This window comes from Andrographis paniculata, unplaced genomic scaffold (assembly GCF_009805555.1).
Source record: "Andrographis paniculata isolate CXL003 unplaced genomic scaffold, ASM980555v1 Contig71END, whole genome shotgun sequence".
NCBI lineage: Eukaryota > Viridiplantae > Streptophyta > Magnoliopsida > Lamiales > Acanthaceae > Andrographis > Andrographis paniculata.
This window is the reverse complement of record NW_026137608.1, coordinates 1889178-1910648: the sequence shown is the minus strand read 5'-3', so window position 1 is coordinate 1910648 and position 21471 is coordinate 1889178. Positions and strand designations below refer to the sequence as shown.

The window sequence follows — 21471 nt, the reverse complement described above, 5'->3', positions numbered from 1 at the left end:
TTGTCAAAGGTCGGTTGCCCTTTAGCTTCTGTTCCTGGTGTTGGCTTTAACTTAGAGCATACATAAGGCTTCCCTGAAATTATTTCGGCCGCTATCTCTTCTGTTAGATCATAATCAAAGTCGTATGCCTCTGTTTCCATACTAGCCATATGTTGACCTTTATTACGCCTGAAATTCTGATCACTTTCCCTGAAAAGAGTTATGCAAGACTTGCCAAATCCTCGACATCATGTGCAGTGAGCCCATCTCTTGGGCGACCATGCATATTTCGGACCACTAAGTTGGTCATCTCTTTTTTATTGATTATTGTAGGACATCGTCCTTTCATCAATCGCACCCTTTCAATAAACTGTGAAGCTGACTCATCTGGATATTGTTTCATTTCCAATAAATCAATCAAATAGACCGTTGGCAAGGGATTGAAAAATCGGGCATGGAATGCCATCTCCAAACCTTCCCAAGTTTGTATTTGCCCAGGTGGCAGACTTACAAACCATGAAAAAGCTGTCCTAGTCAGAGACAATCCAAACAGTTGTAACCTATAAAAAGGATTGTTACCAATTTCCCCTAACTATGCTGTGAAACGCCCCACATGCTCTATAGTAGAGGATCCATCCTCTCCAGAAAAAGCATGAAAATCTGGTGGCCTGTAATTCCTTGGGAGAGGATATTCATTAATAATCCTTTATGGAAAAGGTCTTTGACAAGCATGTCGGTTGGCCATCTGAGGATTTAGGCCAAACTGAACGCTCAATACGTGAGCAATTTCATCACCCAAACGAAAATGTTGATGATCAGGAATATATATGGGATTTTGCACAGGAATAAGAATAGGATCTTGCACATGTCCCCCTGGCCTTTCCTCCCTTGTAATTTTCGGCTGCACATTCTCAACCCTTGGTCCCAAAGGAATATTATTTGGGAAGGTCAGAGGTGTAATGCCCCGATTTCGGAATGTATAAAATAATATTATTATAGCAAATAAATATTTGACAATAGTAATGGAATCAAGAAATTAATATTTTGGGATAAATTATATTCCAATTTTGTATATTAGTTATAATTAAATAGACTGTTAAATGGATAAATATCGATAAATATAAATATAAAATATATAATAATAATATAATAATAAAAGTAATGATGATGAAGATAATATTTATAATAATAATAATAATAATAACGCTAATAATAATAATATAATATAATATAATGTATATAATATATATATATATAATAATAATATAATTATATATATAAAACAAGCAAACTTACTTGCGAAGCGAAGGAAGGCAGAGGAAGAAACGTGAAGGAGAAAAAAGGAGAAAAAGAAAAAAAGAAAGAAAAAGATTTAGCCGTCCGATTCCAATTCCGACTTGGGTATGGTATTCCTTGCTATTCGTAGAGTCCGATTATAAATTTTAATACGAATTTTGATATTGGAGTATTAAATTAGAAATTCTTCAAAAATTCAAAATTGGCTATTTAGCTATTTAATCGATGAATTTCTTTAGCTAATAGCCTATTCGTAGCGCCGACATTATATTTTGAGAATTTCGTACCAATCCAAGTCGAATAAAAAAACGGCAGTATATTGCACCTGCCTGCTTGTTCATACCTTTGCGTATTTTTATTTAATAATCGGGCAATATAAATATTATGAGGTAGAAGGATTTTATAGCTAGAATATCATATTCTACTAAATATAAAAGTTTGGAGCCCGACGAGTTAATTATAGAAATTAGCTTTTGAATAAGCAGGTAGCTCCTGAGAATAAGCATAAAGCTCATCTGATTTGAGTAAATAATGGGACAGGTGTACGTTGGAGGAGATTTGGGTGAAGTTAGAAAATCCAGAAAGTATCGGTAGGAGGTAAGCAGTAGGGAATTAAATCTAATTTTAAGAAATTAGGTATTTATGTTGCATGTGATTCTGATTCTGATATTGATATGATATTATGTGGAATCATTTGGTCAGTGCATCTATATATGTATATATGTGTGTGTATATACATGTGTGAAACTTCGTTTTACGATAATTGATATACGTATTTGATCGTGTTGGTGAATTTATGAAAAGGAGGATAGGTGGGCCGTCTCACCAGCCCTTTTCATTAAATTCACTTATTGACATGCTGCACACATCGCACGATTTATCGGATATGTTTTATGGATCTATCGTTTAGTCGCCGTGTGCGGTAGTGCTAGGCGAGGGCATCATCTGGGGTTAGGATATTCGACCCCGATGTACCGTAACACTTTGGCGATAGTGGACGATAGTAGTCGGACAACTGGGTGACTTAGTCGCACGGTCATTCAGGGATTAGACCCATTGCAGTTGAGACGTATTTGGTCTAATCATTCGTGTTCGGTGTTGTTCCACTCATTGGAGTAGCTACTAGTGAGGTCTACCGGTAGTTTAGGATCATATGCCAAACTCCAAACGCGATCCCGTTAGGGCGTGCGAGGAGGAGTAGAGTTTCCGAGTTTCCTTCGGGTGATTCCAAGTTGCACGGATTCTACTACGCTACACGGGGTAGGGCTAGACAGGAGGGTCCTATCTTCGCTATCACAGACTATGGGGTGTCTTGTGGTTAATGGCGACAACGCTCGGCTATCCATGTATTGATTGCGGGAGTCGTATGGTGGGTATATGGAAGTGACCGGGTGACCGTTATATTATTATGGGTTTACCAGGTCCTTCCTTGAGCCGAGGATTTTCCGGCTATTTATTGATGATAGTCTAGTGAGCTGTTATTATGGAGCCGAGGTTATTCCGGCTGCTCACTTTGACATATGTATATGGGTATATGTGCATGAGTTGTCGATTTTGACATTATTGTTACATTATTTCAGTATGGGCATGGCATGGCATTTATTTTGCAAATGACGGAAATTAAACTATATTTTCGAGCATGACATGGCATATTTTATGTTAGTTCTTAAAATGGATTTAATTCTAGACTGCTTTTAAGAAAAATATTTGATTCAGGTACGCATGGCACCTCCGGGACAGGGGACGTCTCGGGAGATAGAAAGACGGGCTGAATGAGTGAACTGCATCTGATGTATTATATGTAAATTCTAACTAGAAAAACCTCCCGTTTTGGGAGTATGTTTTTGTAAATATTTATAAACTTGTTTTTTTTTGGGAATAATAAAATGCTTATATAATTAATTTTAGCCTTAACACTGTGTTGTGGGGCCCGAAGTAGGAGGTGACGACCTCATGATGCAGTGTGGCGGTAGCATTTCCAGTATGAGCCAACTGGGGGTGTTACAAGTTGGTATCAGAGCCTAGGTTTGATAGATTTTGGCTCTTTGAATTAAAAAGGTTTTGAAAATAATAATGATATTGAATTGGTTTGGTGAGGTTTGGGTTTTGCGGGTGCATTCATGTTAATGTGATCTATCTTTTATTGTTATGCTTGGTTTAGCTGTGTGCTGAATTGATATTGAATCAGGAAAAATTGGGGGCAGTATGTCGAATTCTCGAGGTGGTGGTGTACGTAGGGCTATTCAAGGCCCAGAGTTTGATCCTTCGTCTGATGAGTCACAGTATCCTGTGCCAGCGCATGTACCAACAGAGGCACCTAGTCAGGATTTCTTTCGGCAGTTTATGGCCGCGATGATGCCTCAACAGAGGAGTTTCATTGATGCTGTGATGCGGCATAACCCACCAACATATTCTGGTTCAGTGGAGCCAGGAGTCCTTGAGTTTTGGGTTGAAAAGATGGAAAAGATATTTCGTGTTGTTCAGGTTCCGCCAGATCAACGAGTTAATATTTGAGCCTATTTCTTGGAAGGCCGAGCAAATCGGTGGTGGTTAGGTGAAGAAGCTGCAGGTGTAGACCAAGTGGATATGACTTGGGATGAATTTAAAGCAAAGTTAAAGGCTAGGTTTATACCGTCGCATATTCGAAAAGCGAAGAAGCAAGAATTGCTGGACTTAAAGCAGGGCTCGATATCAGTTGAGGATTATTTTGTGAAGTTTAATGAGTTGGAGATGTATGTTCCTGACTACTTTTCCTGTGAGCGAGACAGAATTGACCATTTTGTAGACGGGTTGCAACACAGAATTCAAGAAGCTTTAGCGGTGTTGGATATCAGTTCATTGTATGAGGCTTACGAGCGTGCTGCCCGATTTTATCAGAAGCAGGAAGTCAGACAAAAGGAGAGTGAGAAGGAAATAGGTTATCAACATCAGGTTCGAGATAAGGGAAAAGCTAAAGTGGAGGATGAACCCAAGGGTAAAAAGAAATGGTGGCAAATGTTTAGGTCTGGGCCATCGTATAAGGGGATTTCGATTAATGAACCGAGTCAGGAGAGGTCTCAGCAATCGGGGGCTGTTTGTCGGCGTTGTGGAACAAGCCACCCAGGTACTCGTTGTGATAAAGTTCCATTGACATGTTTTAAATGTGGTGGTAGTGGTCACATTGCCAGGTTATGTCCAAGTGTGGTAACTGCAAGGAAGTTTCCAGAACCGAGAGTTAGGCCATGGCATCAGCCATCTTCAGAGTCACAAGGGAGAGGATTAGGACCATCATGGCGAGGTGGTCGAAGTCAGTCACGTCCGTCATCTAGGCAGTCAGGCAGAGGACCTGACCAGCGTGGACGAATAAATGTTCTTACCCAAGCAGAAGCTGATTATCATCCAGGTGAGGTTTTAACGGGTAGATTTCTGGTTTGCGGTTTTCCTGCTCTTGTGTTATTCGATTCGGGTGCAACGTTCTCGTTCATATCTAAGCGTCTAGTTAGACGATTGGGTCTGAATTCATCAGTAGAAGTGGTAGTGGAAGTTTTACTTCCATCAGGAGAAGTGCTGGAATGCCGAGAGCTTTATATGCAGATTCCGGTTAGTATTGAAGGGGTTGATTTTGTTACTAACTTGTTGGGCATCAAGCTATCCGAGTTCGATGTAATATTGGGGATGGATTGGTTAGTGGCATATCAAGCTCAATTTGATTGTCGAAAAAGATCAATTTCGCTGGTTGGAGCGATGGGCGAACTGGTGAATTATGCAGGATCTGCCAGACAACCTTTTATGAAGGTAATTTCATCCCTATCATTTCAATCATTTATTCGTAAGGGGTTTCCAGTATATCTGTGTGAGGTAAGAGATTTGACCCAAGGGGAGCAGCGATTGCAAGATATTCCTGTAGTCCGAAATTTTCCTGATGTATTTCCTGATGACATTCCGGGTATGCCACCAGCTCGTGAGGTGGATTTTACTATTGATATTGTGCCGGGTGCTGAGCCAGTATCAAGGGCTCCATACCGGATGGCACCTTTAGAACTAGCTGAACTTAAATTGCAACTACAGGAATTGCTAGATAAGGGTTACATTCGGCCTAGTACATCGCCTTGGGGAGCTCCAGTTTTATTTGTGAAAAAGAAGGATGGAAGTTTGAGGTTATGTATTGACTACCGTGGACTGAACAAAGTCACGGTGAAGAACAAATATCCTCTTCCGAGGATTGATGATCTATTTGATCAACTGAGAGGTGCAACTATATTCTCAAAGATTGACTTGAGATCTGGATATCATCAGCTAAGGATTGCAGAGCATGACATTCCGAAGACAGCTTTTCGGACTAGATACGGGCATTATGAATTCACGGTTATGTCCTTTGGGTTGACTAACGCCCCGGCTGCGTTTATGGAGTTGATGAATCAAATTTTTCAACCATACCTCAATCAGTTTGTGGTGATATTTATCGATGATATCTTGGCATATTCTCCAGATAAAAAGACACATGTAAAACATTTGCGTGTGACACTAAACACACTGCGTGCGAGGAAGTTATATGCCAAGTTATCCAAATGTGAGTTTTGGTTGAAAAAGGTTGCTTTCTTGGGGCATGTGATTTCTGCTAAGGGTATCTCAGTAGATCCTTCTAAGGTTGCGGCAATCTCAGATTGGCCAAGACCTACCAATCAATCAGAAGTAAGAAGCTTTTTGGGTTTGGCAGGATATTATCGGCGATTCGTTCTTGATTTTTCGAAGGTTGCAAAACCATTAACTAATTTGCTGAAAAAGGATGCAAAGATTAACTGGGATCACGAGTGTGAGTCATCCTTTTTAGAATTGAAACATCGATTAACTTCAGCGCCAATTTTGGCTTTACCAGTGGAAGGTGAGGATTTTGAAGTGTATAGTGATGCTTCGAAGCAGGGATTGGGATGTGTCTTAATGCAGAATCAAAGAGTTATTGCCTATGCATCACGACAACTAAAACCTCACGAAGAGAATTATCCGACACACGACTTGGAAATGGCAGCAGTTGTGTTTGCTTTGAAGATTTGGAGACACTATCTTTATGGAGCCCATTGCAGAATATTTACTGACCATCAAAGTTTGAAATATATCTTCACCCAAAAAGAATTGAATTTAAGACAAAGAAGATGGTTAGAATTGATGAAGGATTATGATCTAGAAATTGTATATCATGAAGGCAAAGCAAATGTTGTCGCTGATGCCTTGAGTCGCAAACCAAGGCATAAGTGGGGTTCTATGTCAGTTGCCGATGAACTGTGCCAAGATTTAGCGCGGATGGAAATTGAGGTACTTGGACGGGGTATGACTCGGGGATATTTGCAAATGATACAAGTTGAGCCTGAAATTTATGATCGCATTAGAGCGGCTCAAATGGAAGATAATAAAATGGTTGAGCTTGCAGTGAAAGTTCAGTACGGTCAGACTCAAAATTTTAATATTGCTCCAGATGGGAGTCTTCGATTTCACGGGAGGTGGTGTATCCCAAAGGATCGAAATGATTTGAAAGAGCAGATTATGAGTGAGGCTCATAATACACCATACTCAGTGCATCCGGGGGGAAATAAAATGTATCATGACCTACGTCAACATTTTTGGTGGAAGGGCATGAAGAAGGATGTAGCCAAATTTGTTGCACGATGTTTAAATTGTCAAAAGGTAAAAGCAGAACATCATAGACCAATGGGGTTGCTACAACCTTTAGAAGTTCCACTCTGGAAATGGGATTCTATCGCAATGGATTTTGTAACAGGACTTCCAAGGTCAAAGTCGGGAACAGATGCAATTTGGGTAATTATAGACAGATTGACCAAGTCAGCAGTGTTCATTCCAGTACGTATGACTTGGAGTATGCAGAAATTGGCCAAATTATATGTTCATTATGTGGTTAAACGACACGGTATTCCTGAGGTGATCATATCAGATCGTGATCCACGTTTTCAATCTCGATTTTGGCAAAAATTGCAGGAAGCCTTTGGTACTCAGTTGCATATGAGTACTGCATTCCATCCTATGACTGATGGTCAGTCAGAAAGAACTATCCGTATTCTGGAAGATATGCTAAGAGCTTGTGCTATGGAATTTCAAGGGAGTTGGGAAGACCACTTGGATTTAGTGGAATTTTCATATAATAATAGCCATCAAGCAAGTATCGGAATGGCTCCTTTTGAAGCTCTTTATGGTCGAAAATGCAGAACTCCTTTGAGTTGGGACGATATGAGTGATCGACTGATACTGGGTCCGGAAATGATTGAGGAATCGAAAAATAAGATTCGAATTATCAGAGAAAAGATGAAGGCAGCTCAAGATCGTCAAAAGAGTTATGCCGATAGAGCCCGACGTGAGGGTCAATTTCAAAGTGGAGATTTTGTCTTATTGAAAGTATCCCCAATGAAAGGTATTAGAAGGTTTGGGATTAAAGGAAAATTGAGTCCGCGTTATGTTGGACCTTATGAAATTGTCGATCGAGTTGGTGATTGGGCCTATCGGTTGGCACTTCCAAATTCTATGGAGCGTATCCATAATGTGTTTCATATATCTCAGCTTCGTATGTATGTTGCAGATCCTTCTCATATTTTATCTCCAGATGAGATAGAGCTGAATGAAGATATTTCGTATGAAGAAAAGCCTCTGTGGATCATGGACACAAAGGTCCGAACCATGAGGAATCGAGATATTCGTATGGTGAAAGTAATGTGGTCCAGACATGGAGCGGAAGAGGCCACGTGGGAAGTAGAACAAGAAATGTTCAAGGCATACCCACAATTGTTTAATTAAGTTGCCTTGTTATGTGTTTGAGTTTAGATTTCGGGGACGAAATCTTTTTAAGGGGAAGTGGATTGTAATGCCCCGATTTCGGAATGTATAAAATAATATTATTATAGCAAATAAATATTTGACAATAGTAATGGAATCAAGAAATTAATATTTTGGGATAAATTATATTCCAATTTTGTATATTAGTTATAATTAAATAGACTGTTAAATGGATAAATATCGATAAATATAAATATAAAATATATAATAATAATATAATAATAAAAGTAATGATGATGAAGATAATATTTATAATAATAATAATAATAATAACGCTAATAATAATAATATAATATAATATAATATAATATAATATAATGTATATAATATATATATATAATAATAATATAATTATATATATAAAACAAGCAAACTTACTTGCGAAGCGAAGGAAGGCAGAGGAAGAAACGTGAAGGAGAAAAAAGGAGAAAAAGAAAAAAAGAAAGAAAAAGATTTAGCCGTCCGATTCCAATTCCGACTTGGGTATGGTATTCCTTGCTATTCGTAGAGTCCGATTATAAATTTTAATACGAATTTTGATATTGGAGTATTAAATTAGAAATTCTTCAAAAATTCAAAATTGGCTATTTAGCTATTTAATCGATGAATTTCTTTAGCTAATAGCCTATTCGTAGCGCCGACATTATATTTTGAGAATTTCGTACCAATCCAAGTCGAATAAAAAACGGCAGTATATTGCACCTGCCTGCTTGTTCATACCTTTGCGTATTTTTATTTAATAATCGGGCAATATAAATATTATGAGGTAGAAGGATTTTATAGCTAGAATATCATATTCTACTAAATATAAAAGTTTGGAGCCCGACGAGTTAATTATAGAAATTAGCTTTTGAATAAGCAGGTAGCTCCTGAGAATAAGCATAAAGCTCATCTGATTTGAGTAAATAATGGGACAGGTGTACGTTGGAGGAGATTTGGGTGAAGTTAGAAAATCCAGAAAGTATCGGTAGGAGGTAAGCAGTAGGGAATTAAATCTAATTTTAAGAAATTAGGTATTTATGTTGCATGTGATTCTGATTCTGATATTGATATGATATTATGTGGAATCATTTGGTCAGTGCATCTATATATGTATATATGTGTGTGTATATACATGTGTGAAACTTCGTTTTACGATAATTGATATACGTATTTGATCGTGTTGGTGAATTTATGAAAAGGAGGATAGGTGGGCCGTCTCACCAGCCCTTTTCATTAAATTCACTTATTGACATGCTGCACACATCGCACGATTTATCGGATATGTTTTATGGATCTATCGTTTAGTCGCCGTGTGCGGTAGTGCTAGGCGAGGGCATCATCTGGGGTTAGGATATTCGACCCCGATGTACCGTAACACTTTGGCGATAGTGGACGATAGTAGTCGGACAACTGGGTGACTTAGTCGCACGGTCATTCAGGGATTAGACCCATTGCAGTTGAGACGTATTTGGTCTAATCATTCGTGTTCGGTGTTGTTCCACTCATTGGAGTAGCTACTAGTGAGGTCTACCGGTAGTTTAGGATCATATGCCAAACTCCAAACGCGATCCCGTTAGGGCGTGCGAGGAGGAGTAGAGTTTCCGGGTTTCCTTCGGGTGATTCCAGGTTGCACGGATTCTACTACGCTACACGGGGTAGGGCTAGACAGGAGGGTCCTATCTTCGCTATCACAGACTATGGGGTGTCTTGTGGTTAATGGCGACAACGCTCGGCTATCCATGTATTGATTGCGGGAGTCGTATGGTGGGTATATGGAAGTGACCGGGTGACCGTTATATTATTATGGGTTTACCAGGTCCTTCCTTGAGCCGAGGATTTTCCGGCTATTTATTGATGATAGTCTAGTGAGCTGTTATTATGGAGCCGAGGTTATTCCGGCTGCTCACTTTGACATATGTATATGGGTATATGTGCATGAGTTGTCGATTTTGACATTATTGTTACATTATTTCAGTATGGGCATGGCATGGCATTTATTTTGCAAATGACGGAAATTAAACTATATTTTCGAGCATGACATGGCATATTTTATGTTAGTTCTTAAAATGGATTTAATTCTAGACTGCTTTTAAGAAAAATATTTGATTCAGGTACGCATGGCACCTCCGGGACAGGGGACGTCTCGGGAGATAGAAAGACGGGCTGAATGAGTGAACTGCATCTGATGTATTATATGTAAATTCTAACTAGAAAAACCTCCCGTTTTGGGAGTATGTTTTTGTAAATATTTATAAACTTGTTTTTTTTTGGGAATAATAAAATGCTTATATAATTAATTTTAGCCTTAACACTGTGTTGTGGGGCCCGAAGTAGGAGGTGACGACCTCATGATGCAGTGTGGCGGTAGCATTTCCAGTATGAGCCAACTGGGGGTGTTACAAGAGGAGTCTTCCTCCTATCTGTTCTGTTGAACGTTGTGGCGCATGGAAGTGTGTTGTCCACATATGATGACCCTGCAAAATTTTCTTGCATTCCTAATGGTGACACCCTTGGCAGCGTCTGGGTGGGTTGAAGAGTAACCCTTGATAATGCTTGATCTAACATGTTCTGCATAAGATTTTGTTGCTCGCACAACATGATGTTCTGTTGCTTGCGCAACATGTTCTGCATCGCCGAAGTATGCTGATTGTTCAATTTTTGAACATAAGACAACCAATCGGTAGGTGGTTGAGGAATCTCCTCTGAATTTGGCATGACGGGTGGTGAAACATTTTCTCCCGCCGGTGCTGATGATGATTGAGGTTGCGAGCCTACCATACTTAGTTTTCTGATGATTCGGCCAGACCTCAGTCGTATGAAATTCTCTGTTGATGTAGGATCAGAAATCTTGACATTGATGTCGTTTGTAGATGATTGAAGATCAATTGCCAGTTGCAAATTTTAAGCCTTAAATACTCTTCAGAAACAGTACTGGAAACCGTCGCCCGAACGGTTATAACGCTTCTTTTCAACCGTCTGCTAACCCCTCTCCTGCTGACACGTGCCCTCAGCCGACCGAAATTATCAATCTTATTTACTCTCAACAATATCCAACTCTTTGGACCGACCGCAGACCTTCCGCCCTTCTGGTCCGACCGCAAATCTTCAGCCTTATTGGTCTGAATTGTTTGGTTCAGCCGAAAACCTCCCGACTTACAGACCATCTGACTTGTTTGGTCCAACCGCAAACCTCCCGACTTACAGACCATCCGACTTTTTTGGTCCAGCCGCAAACCTCCCAACTTATAGACCATATGACTTGTTTGGTCCAGCCGCAAACCTCCCGACTTGCAGACCTCCCGACCTGAGGACCTTCCGACCCACGGACCTTCCAACTTGCGGACTTACCGACCCGCGGACCCTCCAACCTGCGGACTTTCCGACCCGCGGACTTTCCGAACTACGGACCTTCCGACCTGCAAACCTGCCGACCTGAGGACCTTCCGACCCACGGACCTTCCGACTTGCGTATTTTCCTATCCGCGGACCCTTCGACCTGCGGACTTTCCGACCCGCAGACTTTCCGAACTACGGACCTTCCGACCTGCAGACCTCCCGACTTGAGGACCTTCCGACCCACGGACCTTCCGACTTGCGGACTTTCCGACCCACAAACCTTCCGACTTGCGGACCTTCCAACCTGCGGACCTCCTGACCTACTATGTCCTTAGAAATGCATCTATTTTACCTGAGTTTCCCGCAATGCCCCTCGACCAGCTCGATCATCTCGATTGTTAGGCCCATTTTTCTTTTTCCCTTGGGCTTTTTAACCTAATTCTAAATTTTATGCGTAAAAATTATATATATTAAAAGCAAAAGTCAAAGAAAGCAACCCAACCCAAGCAGAAGCAAATGCCCGGAAAAAGAAGAAGAAAAGATAGAACAAAAATAAAGGTAAGAAAGAAAAAGATTTGAGTATTCGAGTTTAATTCTCATTTCGGTACCTTATTCCTTTGTTGTGAGTAGGGTTTAATTATAATTGTTAAAATATATGGATATTGTTGTATTAGATTAGAAATTCCTTCGAAAATTCATAATTGACTATTTAGATATTTAATCGACGAATTTCTTTAGCTAATAGCCTTTTCGTAGCCTTAGTATTATATTTTGAGAATTTCATATCGATCCATCCAAGTCAAATTGAAAACAACAGTGTATTGAACCCGTCTGTTTATTAATATCTCTAAGTGAAGTTTTGTGAAGCCTTAGCATTATAGCATGGCGTGTTGATATACATTATTGTTATAATGTTGGCGTGTGACATGTCCATGTTTTGGGTTATTACATATAGTGTTATCAGAGCATGGTTTTTGAAATAAAACAACATACCCATTTTTGGAAAAGTTTTGCAGTGCATGCATTATGAAATCGATTTTGGGGACTTGGGGCTTGCATTGCATACATCTCTACATTGCGTGATGTGATTTGATTTCCTATCAATTGTGTTTGCAGAATTACTTGATTAATTGGATATGACATTTGAGCCTATTGACCTTTTGTGCTTCTATGTATTGCATGTGAGCTTGACTTGATGCATTAGGCTAAACTCTTGTTGTGATTTGATTGCCTATCAATTGTGTTTGCAGAATTACTTGATCAATTGGATATGACATTTGAGTCGATTGACCTTTTGTAATTTTATGTATTGCGTGTGAGCTTGACTTGATGCATTAGGCTAATCTCTTGTTGCGATTGATCTTAATAGGTTGCTTATAGTTTAACTTATCCTTCGTGTAGTAAAGTGAGAAATGACTTCACGTGGACGATCTCTACATGTTCAAGGCAATTTGATGATGGGTACACTCCTCGTATCCTATAACTCTAAATTTTCATTGTTTAATTCGGGTACCTTTTGTTCCTTAATTGTTGCAAGTTTTGCTTGATTATGTGGCTTATCTGAGTTTGAGTCTACTTTTATGAGTATAGTTTTGCCTTCGGGTCAGGACCTTCTCTGTGATACTATAATATGTTATGTGTCTGTGGTAGTTAATTAATTAGTGTTTGCTATTGATTTTTTGGTGCTAGAGTTGAATGAGTTTGACTTGATCTTGGGAATTGATTGGTTGCAGAAGTATCTAGCCCAATGGGATTCTCACTTTTGCAAGCTAACTCTTAGGATGATGGATGATGGATGAAGTGAGGACGTCGTACTACAAGCAGCCGAGGAAATTGATAACAAAAAATCGCATACGTTAAATATTTATATTATTTGTGGTATTTGGTTGATTTTGATTAGATTATACCTGATTTGTGTATATATTAATTATTTATGATTTTCAGGAGAAAAATAATAATATTGGTAGAATTGAAGGGAAAAGAGAACAAAAAGACCCAATGACTTGAAGAATTAATTAAAAGGCCCAAAGCCCAATTGTTACAAAATTAGGGCAAATATAAAGAAAATAAAGAATGAGAGAGGCGCCACTTGCTACATTCACAGCAAGGAGGAAACACCATGCAGAACAGTTCCAGGGAGAAATCGCGCAAGGGCAAGAATGAGAAAGATTCTTCCAAGAAGATTTCAATTTCTACCTATACCAACATCATTCTCTGGCGATGTTTATCTTTGGTTTCTTTGTTCTTCCTTCTATGATTAGCGAGTTGTTTACTTTTCTACTTTAGGAGTGAAAGAAACAACTTGGAATGGATTTGTGAGATTAGATTTTATTTTAATTTTATGATCTTTCTTGGTTCCTAAGTATTTTTGTAATTTCTGATTTTAATGTTTAATAATCTTTGATTTGGTTGGGTATTGTGGCCAGATATTTCAATTAGATTAAAGATCAATTGCTAAACTAAATCAGGTGTCTGTAATTGCATTTTAATTTAGTTCAAGTAGCAACTAGTAGCAGACACCATTAGAAAATTACAGAATCAATTTTAAACAATTCCACATAGGTAATTGTTAAATTGAATTAGGTTCTTCTAGTTTGCAAGGTGGTTAGGCTAGTAAATTTTTTATGGCGTCACTAGGATTCTAGTCTAATTAGGAAAGTAGCTGACAGGCGTACCTAGACTGTCGAAAATTAAGGAAGAGTTGGTTATTAGGTGCATGTCGGTAACTATAACTAATTTATTTAGAAACAATTAAAATTAAATATTTATCGATGATCAAATCCACTACCCAAGTTGTGAATTTCATTCATAGATTGGAAACTTATTTTTATTGAATTTATCTTTTAGTCGTAGATTTTTTAGTTTGCTATTTTATTTTTATTTCCTACTTCCAAAACCCCCCATTTTATTATATCTATATATTAAACAATCAAAAATAAAACCTTTTTAATTCCCTGAGGAGACGATCCTACTTCATCTATACTACGTTATTTTTATTGTAGAAGTAGGTTTATTTTATTTAAATTTTGCAGCGTGTGACGACCGTCTGTCAAATTTTGGCGCCGTTGCTGGGGAATTTTAATAGGTTTATTTATCTTTGGTTGTTATCTATTATCTAAAAAATCTGAATTTTTATAGTTTATGTCGAGATTTGATCACACAGGAATCTTGAGTTTCAATCCCGAAATTGAGAAAATTGTGCATCGATTGAGAAAAGAAACTAGGGAGCGTCGCCAAAAATATTTAGTTTCAGAATCATCTAGTGATTTTAGTTCTAACAAGATGAGCTAGAAGAAGAGATGGATCAAAGGACACTAAGGGTGCTGACAACTCCTAACTTGTCCCAGCAACATCTCTGCATCACATACCCAAAGGTAGACAGTAACAGTGTTTTTTAATTAAAAGCAGGACTAATACACTTGTTGCCTTCTTTCCATGGGTTTTCCGAAGAAGATCTACATAAGCATCTTCAAGAATTTGATGTCATCTGCACAAGTGTGAAGCCACAAGGAGTAACAGAAGATCAAATCAAGCTTCGTGCTTTTCCCTTCTCACTGAAAGACGCTGCAAAAGATTGACTATTCAACTACCTGCCAGAAGCATCACTACATGGACTGACATGAAGAGGAAGTTTCTCGAGAAGTACTTTCCCGCCTCACAAGCTGTGATCATGAGGAAAGAGATATGCGGAATCACACAACATACATGAGATTCTTTATTTGAATATTGGAACCATTTAATGTTTTACTTATTAGATGCCCCCATCACCAAATCCCCATGCAATTACTGATTCAATATTTCTATGAAGGCTTGACTTCCATCGATAAGAGAATCATAGACGCAACAAGTGAAGGGGCTTTGATGAACAAAACTCCTAGAGAGGCGTGTGACTTACTGAATAATATAGTGATGAACTCATAACAGTTCGGACCAAGAGAAGCAGTAGCAGTTAAAGAAGCAAGCAAGGTGAGTTCTATTCAACAACAATTGACTGAGAAGACTTAATTTGTTTGACAATTTATTGTAGGGAAGGCACAAGTTAAGGTTTGTGGGATCTGTGTAGGTTCGGAACATTATACTGATATTTGTCATACTTTGAGTCAATAAGTAGATGTCAGTGTTGCAGGATTCATCCCAAGAGCATACAACTACTACTTGAATACCTACAATCCAGGATGGAAAGATCTACTGAACTTAAAGTATGGGAATCAACAAGCTAACTTTGGAGATCATTCAAGGGGATTTTCAGCACCTAACCACCCTCCACAACCCCCTCAAATGGTTCTGAGTAATTCCTTAGAGGATATGATGAAAACTATGGCGCCTAACATGTTGCAATTTCAACAGGAAACTCAGAATATCATAAGAAACTTGGAAGAACAAGTAGGACAAATAGCGAGTGAGATGTATGGGATGAAGTCAAGAGAAAAAGGTGGATTGCCTTTACAACCCGACGCCAATCTGAGGAATGTAAGCTCGATTGTTATACAGAGTGGCAAAGATTTAGAAGTATCAAAAGCTGAAGTTCAAAATGACAAGAATGAGGATGACATTGAGAAAGAAATAGAGAAAGTCGCCAACGAAGTATCGGACAAGGTAAATTCTGAAACACCTACTTATCATAAAACTAACATTGCACGGGTTCTTTCCAGGTTGGCAAAACCAAAGAAGGATGACAAAAATAAGGAGATGATGAAGATGTTTCGAAAGGTGGAATTGAGCATACCCCTACTAGATGCGATCAAACAAGTGCCGAAATATGAAAAAGTTTTGAAGGATCTTTATGCGAACAAGAAAAGACTACGAGGAGATGAATGCATAATCACTGGTGAGAACGTATCTACTATTTTACAACATAAGCTTCCTCCTAAATGCGGAGATCCAGGTATGTTTTTAGTTCCTTGCAAGATAGGTAAATTGGAGATTAAATGAGCAATATTAGATTTAGGAGCCGGAATTAATGTAATGCCTAAATCTATTTATAAGTCTTTGAATATTGGGCCGTTAAAAACTAGGATTATTATACAATTAGCCGATATGACAAATGCTTACCCTGAAGGAATGATTGAAGATGTCCTAGTGCAAGTTAATGAATTAATTTTTCCGGTTGATTTTTATGTGCTTGATATGCATGATGATAATTCTCCAAATTTTGCACTGATTTTACTAGGTAGACCATTTATGTGCACCGCATAAACTAAAATTGATGTGAAACAAGGTATACGCTCTATGGAATTTGACGGTGAGAAAGTGCAATTTAATATTTCTGATTCTATAAAATACCTTGAAACATCTAATGCGTTGTGCAGTATGAATGTTATTGACAAAAGTATGCAGAAAGTCTTGGGATTTTATTAGAAATCGATCCTGGACATAAAATCGAAGCCTAGTCTTGGGATTTCATTAGAAATCTATCCTGGACATAAAATCGAAGCCTCATCCGAATCAGTTGGAGCCTGTTCACTTAAATGATGTGAATCTTGCAGAGAAATTTTTTGTGAGTAATCATCATTTTAAATATGGAAGTAAAAGACAAAAACTGAAATGGGTAAGACGGTGCGGGCTAGTACTACCTAATGGCTAATGTGGAAACTACGTCTAGCCAAAGACGTTAAAGAATGACACTTCTTGGGAAGCAACCCAATTTTTCTAGCTTTATTTCATTTAGTTTCTTTAGTTTTTGTTTTATTTTTAAATTTCGACTATATGAGTTTGATTTTTTATTTTTTTGTAGGAAACTTCTTGAAGAATTTTGAAAAAAAAAAACTTAATTTCTAAATGGCGATCCACCAAGCTGTCGTCTTTCTTCTTCTTTCTCCCTGCTCAGCTTATCCGACCTCTGTGAGCCATCAATTTTGGTATTGGCTAAAAGATTCGCATAATCAAATTGAGGAAGTTTGGAATCCAAAGAAAAAACATGCAATCGCACCAACCTTACAGATTCTAGAGAAGTATCGTAATCATTTTTTCTTTACTTTTTTATTGTATTAGAGACAATGCATGCTTTAGGTGTGGGGAGACCGATGCAAATATTTTGGGCAATTTTTTTCATTTTGTGCTACTTTTATGCTTGATTTATTGTTCTTTTGCATATTTTTGAGATTTGTCTGAAGTGAGTCAAATGTGGTTTGTGTGATAGGTTAGTCTGGCATGATTGATGATATTGGTTTCGAAATATGTCGAGCCAAGTTACATTTGAACCTGTGAGATTTGAGCCAATATTCCAAAAAGTTTACATAAAAAACAATAAGCTATATATTATCAAGCTTTTGGAAATTCTTTCTTGTGTGATTTGTAGTGCTCAATTAGATAACCTAACTTGAGTTATTATGCATGTTGAACTTGCAACTATCGAATCTTGCATTTTGAAAATGACAAGGGCATTAGGTAACCCCATTGAGCCTTTCTTTATCACTCAACACAATATAATTCCCCTAGTTAGCCCCTTTGAGACTTTTTAGTCTATTTTTCTTCTATATTAAACTGTCTTTTAGCCTCATACCTTTTTTTTTATATTAAGTCTTCTCTGATTTGATCCATATTTTAGAAATAATTATTTTGAGTTTATGTTTTGATGCACTTTATTTGTTCGGCATCAGTTAGAAATGAAGTTTGAGTATAAATAAATAATGCCTTTAGAAGTGATTGCTGCAATGAGAATGGGTAGTGAAAGACATATATATATACATATATATATTTAAAAAATGGGCCAAAAGAAAAAGAAAAGAAAAAAAAAAGGGCAAAAAAAAAAAAAGATCATCTTGATGAAGTATTATTGATATAATTATGTTATTGAAGTTTGGGTAGTGAATAAAGTAAAAGTTTCATTGTTTATGCCGAATCATTTTTCATGTGCTAGCATCGTGTTCTTATTGTGTTCTTTTCTGACATATTTTAGCCTTTGTATATCATTTTTTTCTATCCCTAACCATCAGCCCAGTTACAACCTTTATAAAAAGTCCCTTTGATTCTTGATGGTAAATTCCAATATCTTAAGTAAGGGAGATTTGATTTTCATTCAAGCCTATGAGATTATCTTTTGATGCACTACTTGAGCGTTAGTTGATTATACATACTTATTTCTTTCAGAGAGCATGTGCGCATACACTTTATCCTGTGAAGTTGACTTAGCTTGATATATTGAATTTCCACTTGATTTGATTGTGTTAGATTTTTTTGTAATATTGAGTCGCCTACGATTTCTTTTGGCTTGTTTTGAATTTATGCTTAAGGGCAAGCATGATCTAGGTATGGGGAGATTTTATAGCCAGAAATCGCATGGTTAAATATTCATATTATTTGCGATATTTGGTTGATTTTGATTAGATTCTACCTGATTTGTGTATATATTATTTATTTATGATTTAGAGTAAAAAAATAAAAAATTGGTAGAATTGGAGGGGAAAAAGAACAAAAAGGCCCAACAACTTGAAGAATTAATTAAAAGGCCCAAAGCCCAATTGTTATAAAATTAGGGCAAATATAAAGGAAATAAAGAATGAGGGAGGTGCTACTTGCCACATTCACAGTAAGGAGAAGAACACCGTGCAGAACAATTTTAGGGAGAAATCGCGCAAGGGCAAAAGAAAGAGAAAGATTCTTCCAAGAAGATTTCAAGTTCTACATTTACCAACATCATTCTCAGGCGATGTTTATCTTTGTGTTCTTTATTCTTCCTCCTATGATTAGTGAGTAGTTTACTTTTCTAGTTTAGGAGTGAAAGAAACAACTTGGTATGGATTTGTGAGATTAGATTTTGTATTGATTTTATGATATTTTTTGGTTCCCAAGTATTTTTGTAATTTCTGATTTTAATGTTTAATAATCTTTGATTTCGTTGGGTATTGTGGCCATGTATTTCAATTAGATTAAATATAAATTGTTAAACTAAATTAGGAGTCCGTAATTGCGTTTTAATTTGGTTCAAGTAGCAGCTAGTGGCAGGGACTATTAGGAAATTATGGAATCAATTTTAAAAAATTCCGCATTGGTAATTGTTAAATTGAATTAGAGTCTTCTAGTTCTGCAAGACAGTTAGACTAGTAAATTTTTTGTGGCGTCACTAGGGTTCTAGTCTAATTAGGAAAGCAGCTGACGGATGTACCTAAACTATCAAAAATTAAGGAAGAGTTGGTTATTAGGCGCGTGTCGGTAACTATAACTAATTTATTTAAAAACCAATAAAATTAAATATTCATTAATGATCAAATCCACTACCCAAGTTGTCAATTTCATTCTAGACTGGAAACTTATTTTTTATTGAATTTATCTTTTAGTTGTAGATTTTTTAGTTTGTTATTTTATTTTTATTTCCTACTTACAACCCTCCCCCCTTTATAATATTTATATATTAAACAATAAAAAATAAAACCTTTTTAATTCCCTGATGAAATGACCCTACTTCATCTGTACTATGTTATTTTTATTGTAGAAGTAAGTTTATTTTATTTAAATTTTGCAGCGTGAGACGACGCCCTATCAGACATCAAAGTCTAAAGTGGTTATCTTTATGGCGATATTCTCGATGATTCGAAAAGGGTATCCAATCTTTTGGTGTTTTGTCTTTTGTGTTTGGTTTGCGACACACGAGCTAAGAAATAGAGCTTGTAAACCATTCCTATTGTTGGAGATTTTTTCGATGTTTTTCCTATGAGATTCTAGGATTTCCTCTAGAATGAGAGATTGATTTTAAAATAAACTTGGTACCGGGAGCACAACCGGTATCGAAGGTACCTTGTCGTATAGCTCTGACTGAAATAAAAGAGTTGAAGAAATAGTTGGATGAACTATTGGAGAAATGATACATACGGCCGAGTAGCTCTTTGGGGAGGCCCTATACTATTCCTACGGAAGAAAGATGGGTCTCTGAGGCTTTGTATTGGCCATCGAGCAATAAAAAAAATGATAGTAAAGAACAAGTATCCACTCCCGAGGACCGAGGACTTGTTCGATTAGTTGAGAGGGGCACAATTTTTCTTTAAGGTGGATTTGAGATCTGGGTATCATCAGATTCATGTGAAGGAAAGTGATATCCTAAAGACGGCTTTTCGGATGCAATATGGACACTTTGAGTTCACTGTGATGCCATTTGAATTAAAAAAATGCCCCAATTATGTTTGTTGATTTGATGCAAAGTGTTTTTGGGCAGTGGCTGGATAAGTTTGTGGTTGTGTTTATTGATGACATCTTGATATATTTGAAAGATTCTGATGCACATGTCCAATACTTGGGAATGGTATTGGAGAAGTTTCGAGAAGAGAGCTATAAGCAAAATTGTCGAAATACGAGTTCTGGTTGTCACGTGTACATTTTCTTGGACAAGTTATATCTACTAAAGAAGTCACCGTGGATGCCTCGAAGGTCGAGGCAGTGTCGGGTTGGAAGGTACCATGCAACGTAGGGAAAGTAAGAAGCTTTTTGGGTTTAGCAGGTTACTATTGATGATTCATTTAGGACTTTGCAAAGATAGCTCGACGGTTGACAAATTTGACAAAGAAAATAGTCAAGTTATAGTGGATTGATAAATGTGCGGCGGCATGATCGGATTTGAAGTCGATATTGACTTCTGCACTTGTGTTGGCATTACCCAAGGATGAGCAAGATTATGATATTTACACCGATTCCGCACTCAATAGTTTAGGTTGTGTTTTGATGCAGAATGATGGGTTATCACATATGCTTCGAGACAATTAAAACCAAATGAGCAAAGATATCTGACTTATGATTTGAAAATGGCAGCCATTGTGCATGCATTGAGTATCTGGAGGCATTATTTTTTAGGAAGTAAATGCTGGATCTTCACAGACCATAAGAGCTTAAAATATGTATTCACGTAGAAAGACTTGAACTTGAGATAGAGAAGTTGATTAGAATTGATTAAGGATTACGATATTGTGATCTTATATCACAAGGGCAAGGCGAATATGGTGGCTGATGTTCAAAGGCGTAAAAGTCATCATGTTGGTGCTCTTGTATTTTCGGACAAGTTGTGTGAGGAGATGAGTCAAAGATTGGACGCAGTTTCGGCTGCACCTACCTTGTGTGATGAGATTCGAGAAAGCC

General features: G+C 37.6%; 1 protein-coding gene and 1 long non-coding RNA gene across 2 annotated transcripts; both read left to right on the top strand.

Annotated features, from left to right (window-relative positions):
• Nucleotides 1-1284: 1284 nt before the first annotated feature.
• Nucleotides 1285-4583, top strand: LOC127264797 (uncharacterized). The gene is made up of 4 exons (XM_051294341.1): nucleotides 1285-1380; nucleotides 1816-1872; nucleotides 3464-4472; nucleotides 4517-4583. Exons 3-4 carry the CDS (start codon nucleotides 3862-3864, stop codon nucleotides 4581-4583), a joined length of 678 nt encoding a protein of 225 aa, XP_051150298.1. The 5' UTR covers nucleotides 1285-1380; nucleotides 1816-1872; nucleotides 3464-3861.
• A 3895-nt stretch (nucleotides 4584-8478) lies between these two features.
• Nucleotides 8479-10468, top strand: LOC127264665 (uncharacterized). The gene is made up of 3 exons (XR_007841837.1): nucleotides 8479-8574; nucleotides 9009-9065; nucleotides 10185-10468. It is a non-coding gene; the product is annotated as an uncharacterized LOC127264665 (long non-coding RNA).
• The last annotated feature ends 11003 nt before the right edge of the window (nucleotides 10469-21471 follow it).

What these genes read in the sequence shown, in the direction of transcription:
- LOC127264797 (XM_051294341.1), top strand. Translation starts at nt 3,862, where the DNA reads ATGACTTGGGATGAATTTAAAGCAAAGTTAAAGGCTAGGTTTATACCG. An exon ending in AGTGTGGTAACTGCAAGGAA is followed by an intron (nt 4,473 to 4,516) that starts GTTTCCAGAACC and finishes AGCCATCTTCAG; the next exon opens with AGTCACAAGGGAGAGGATTA.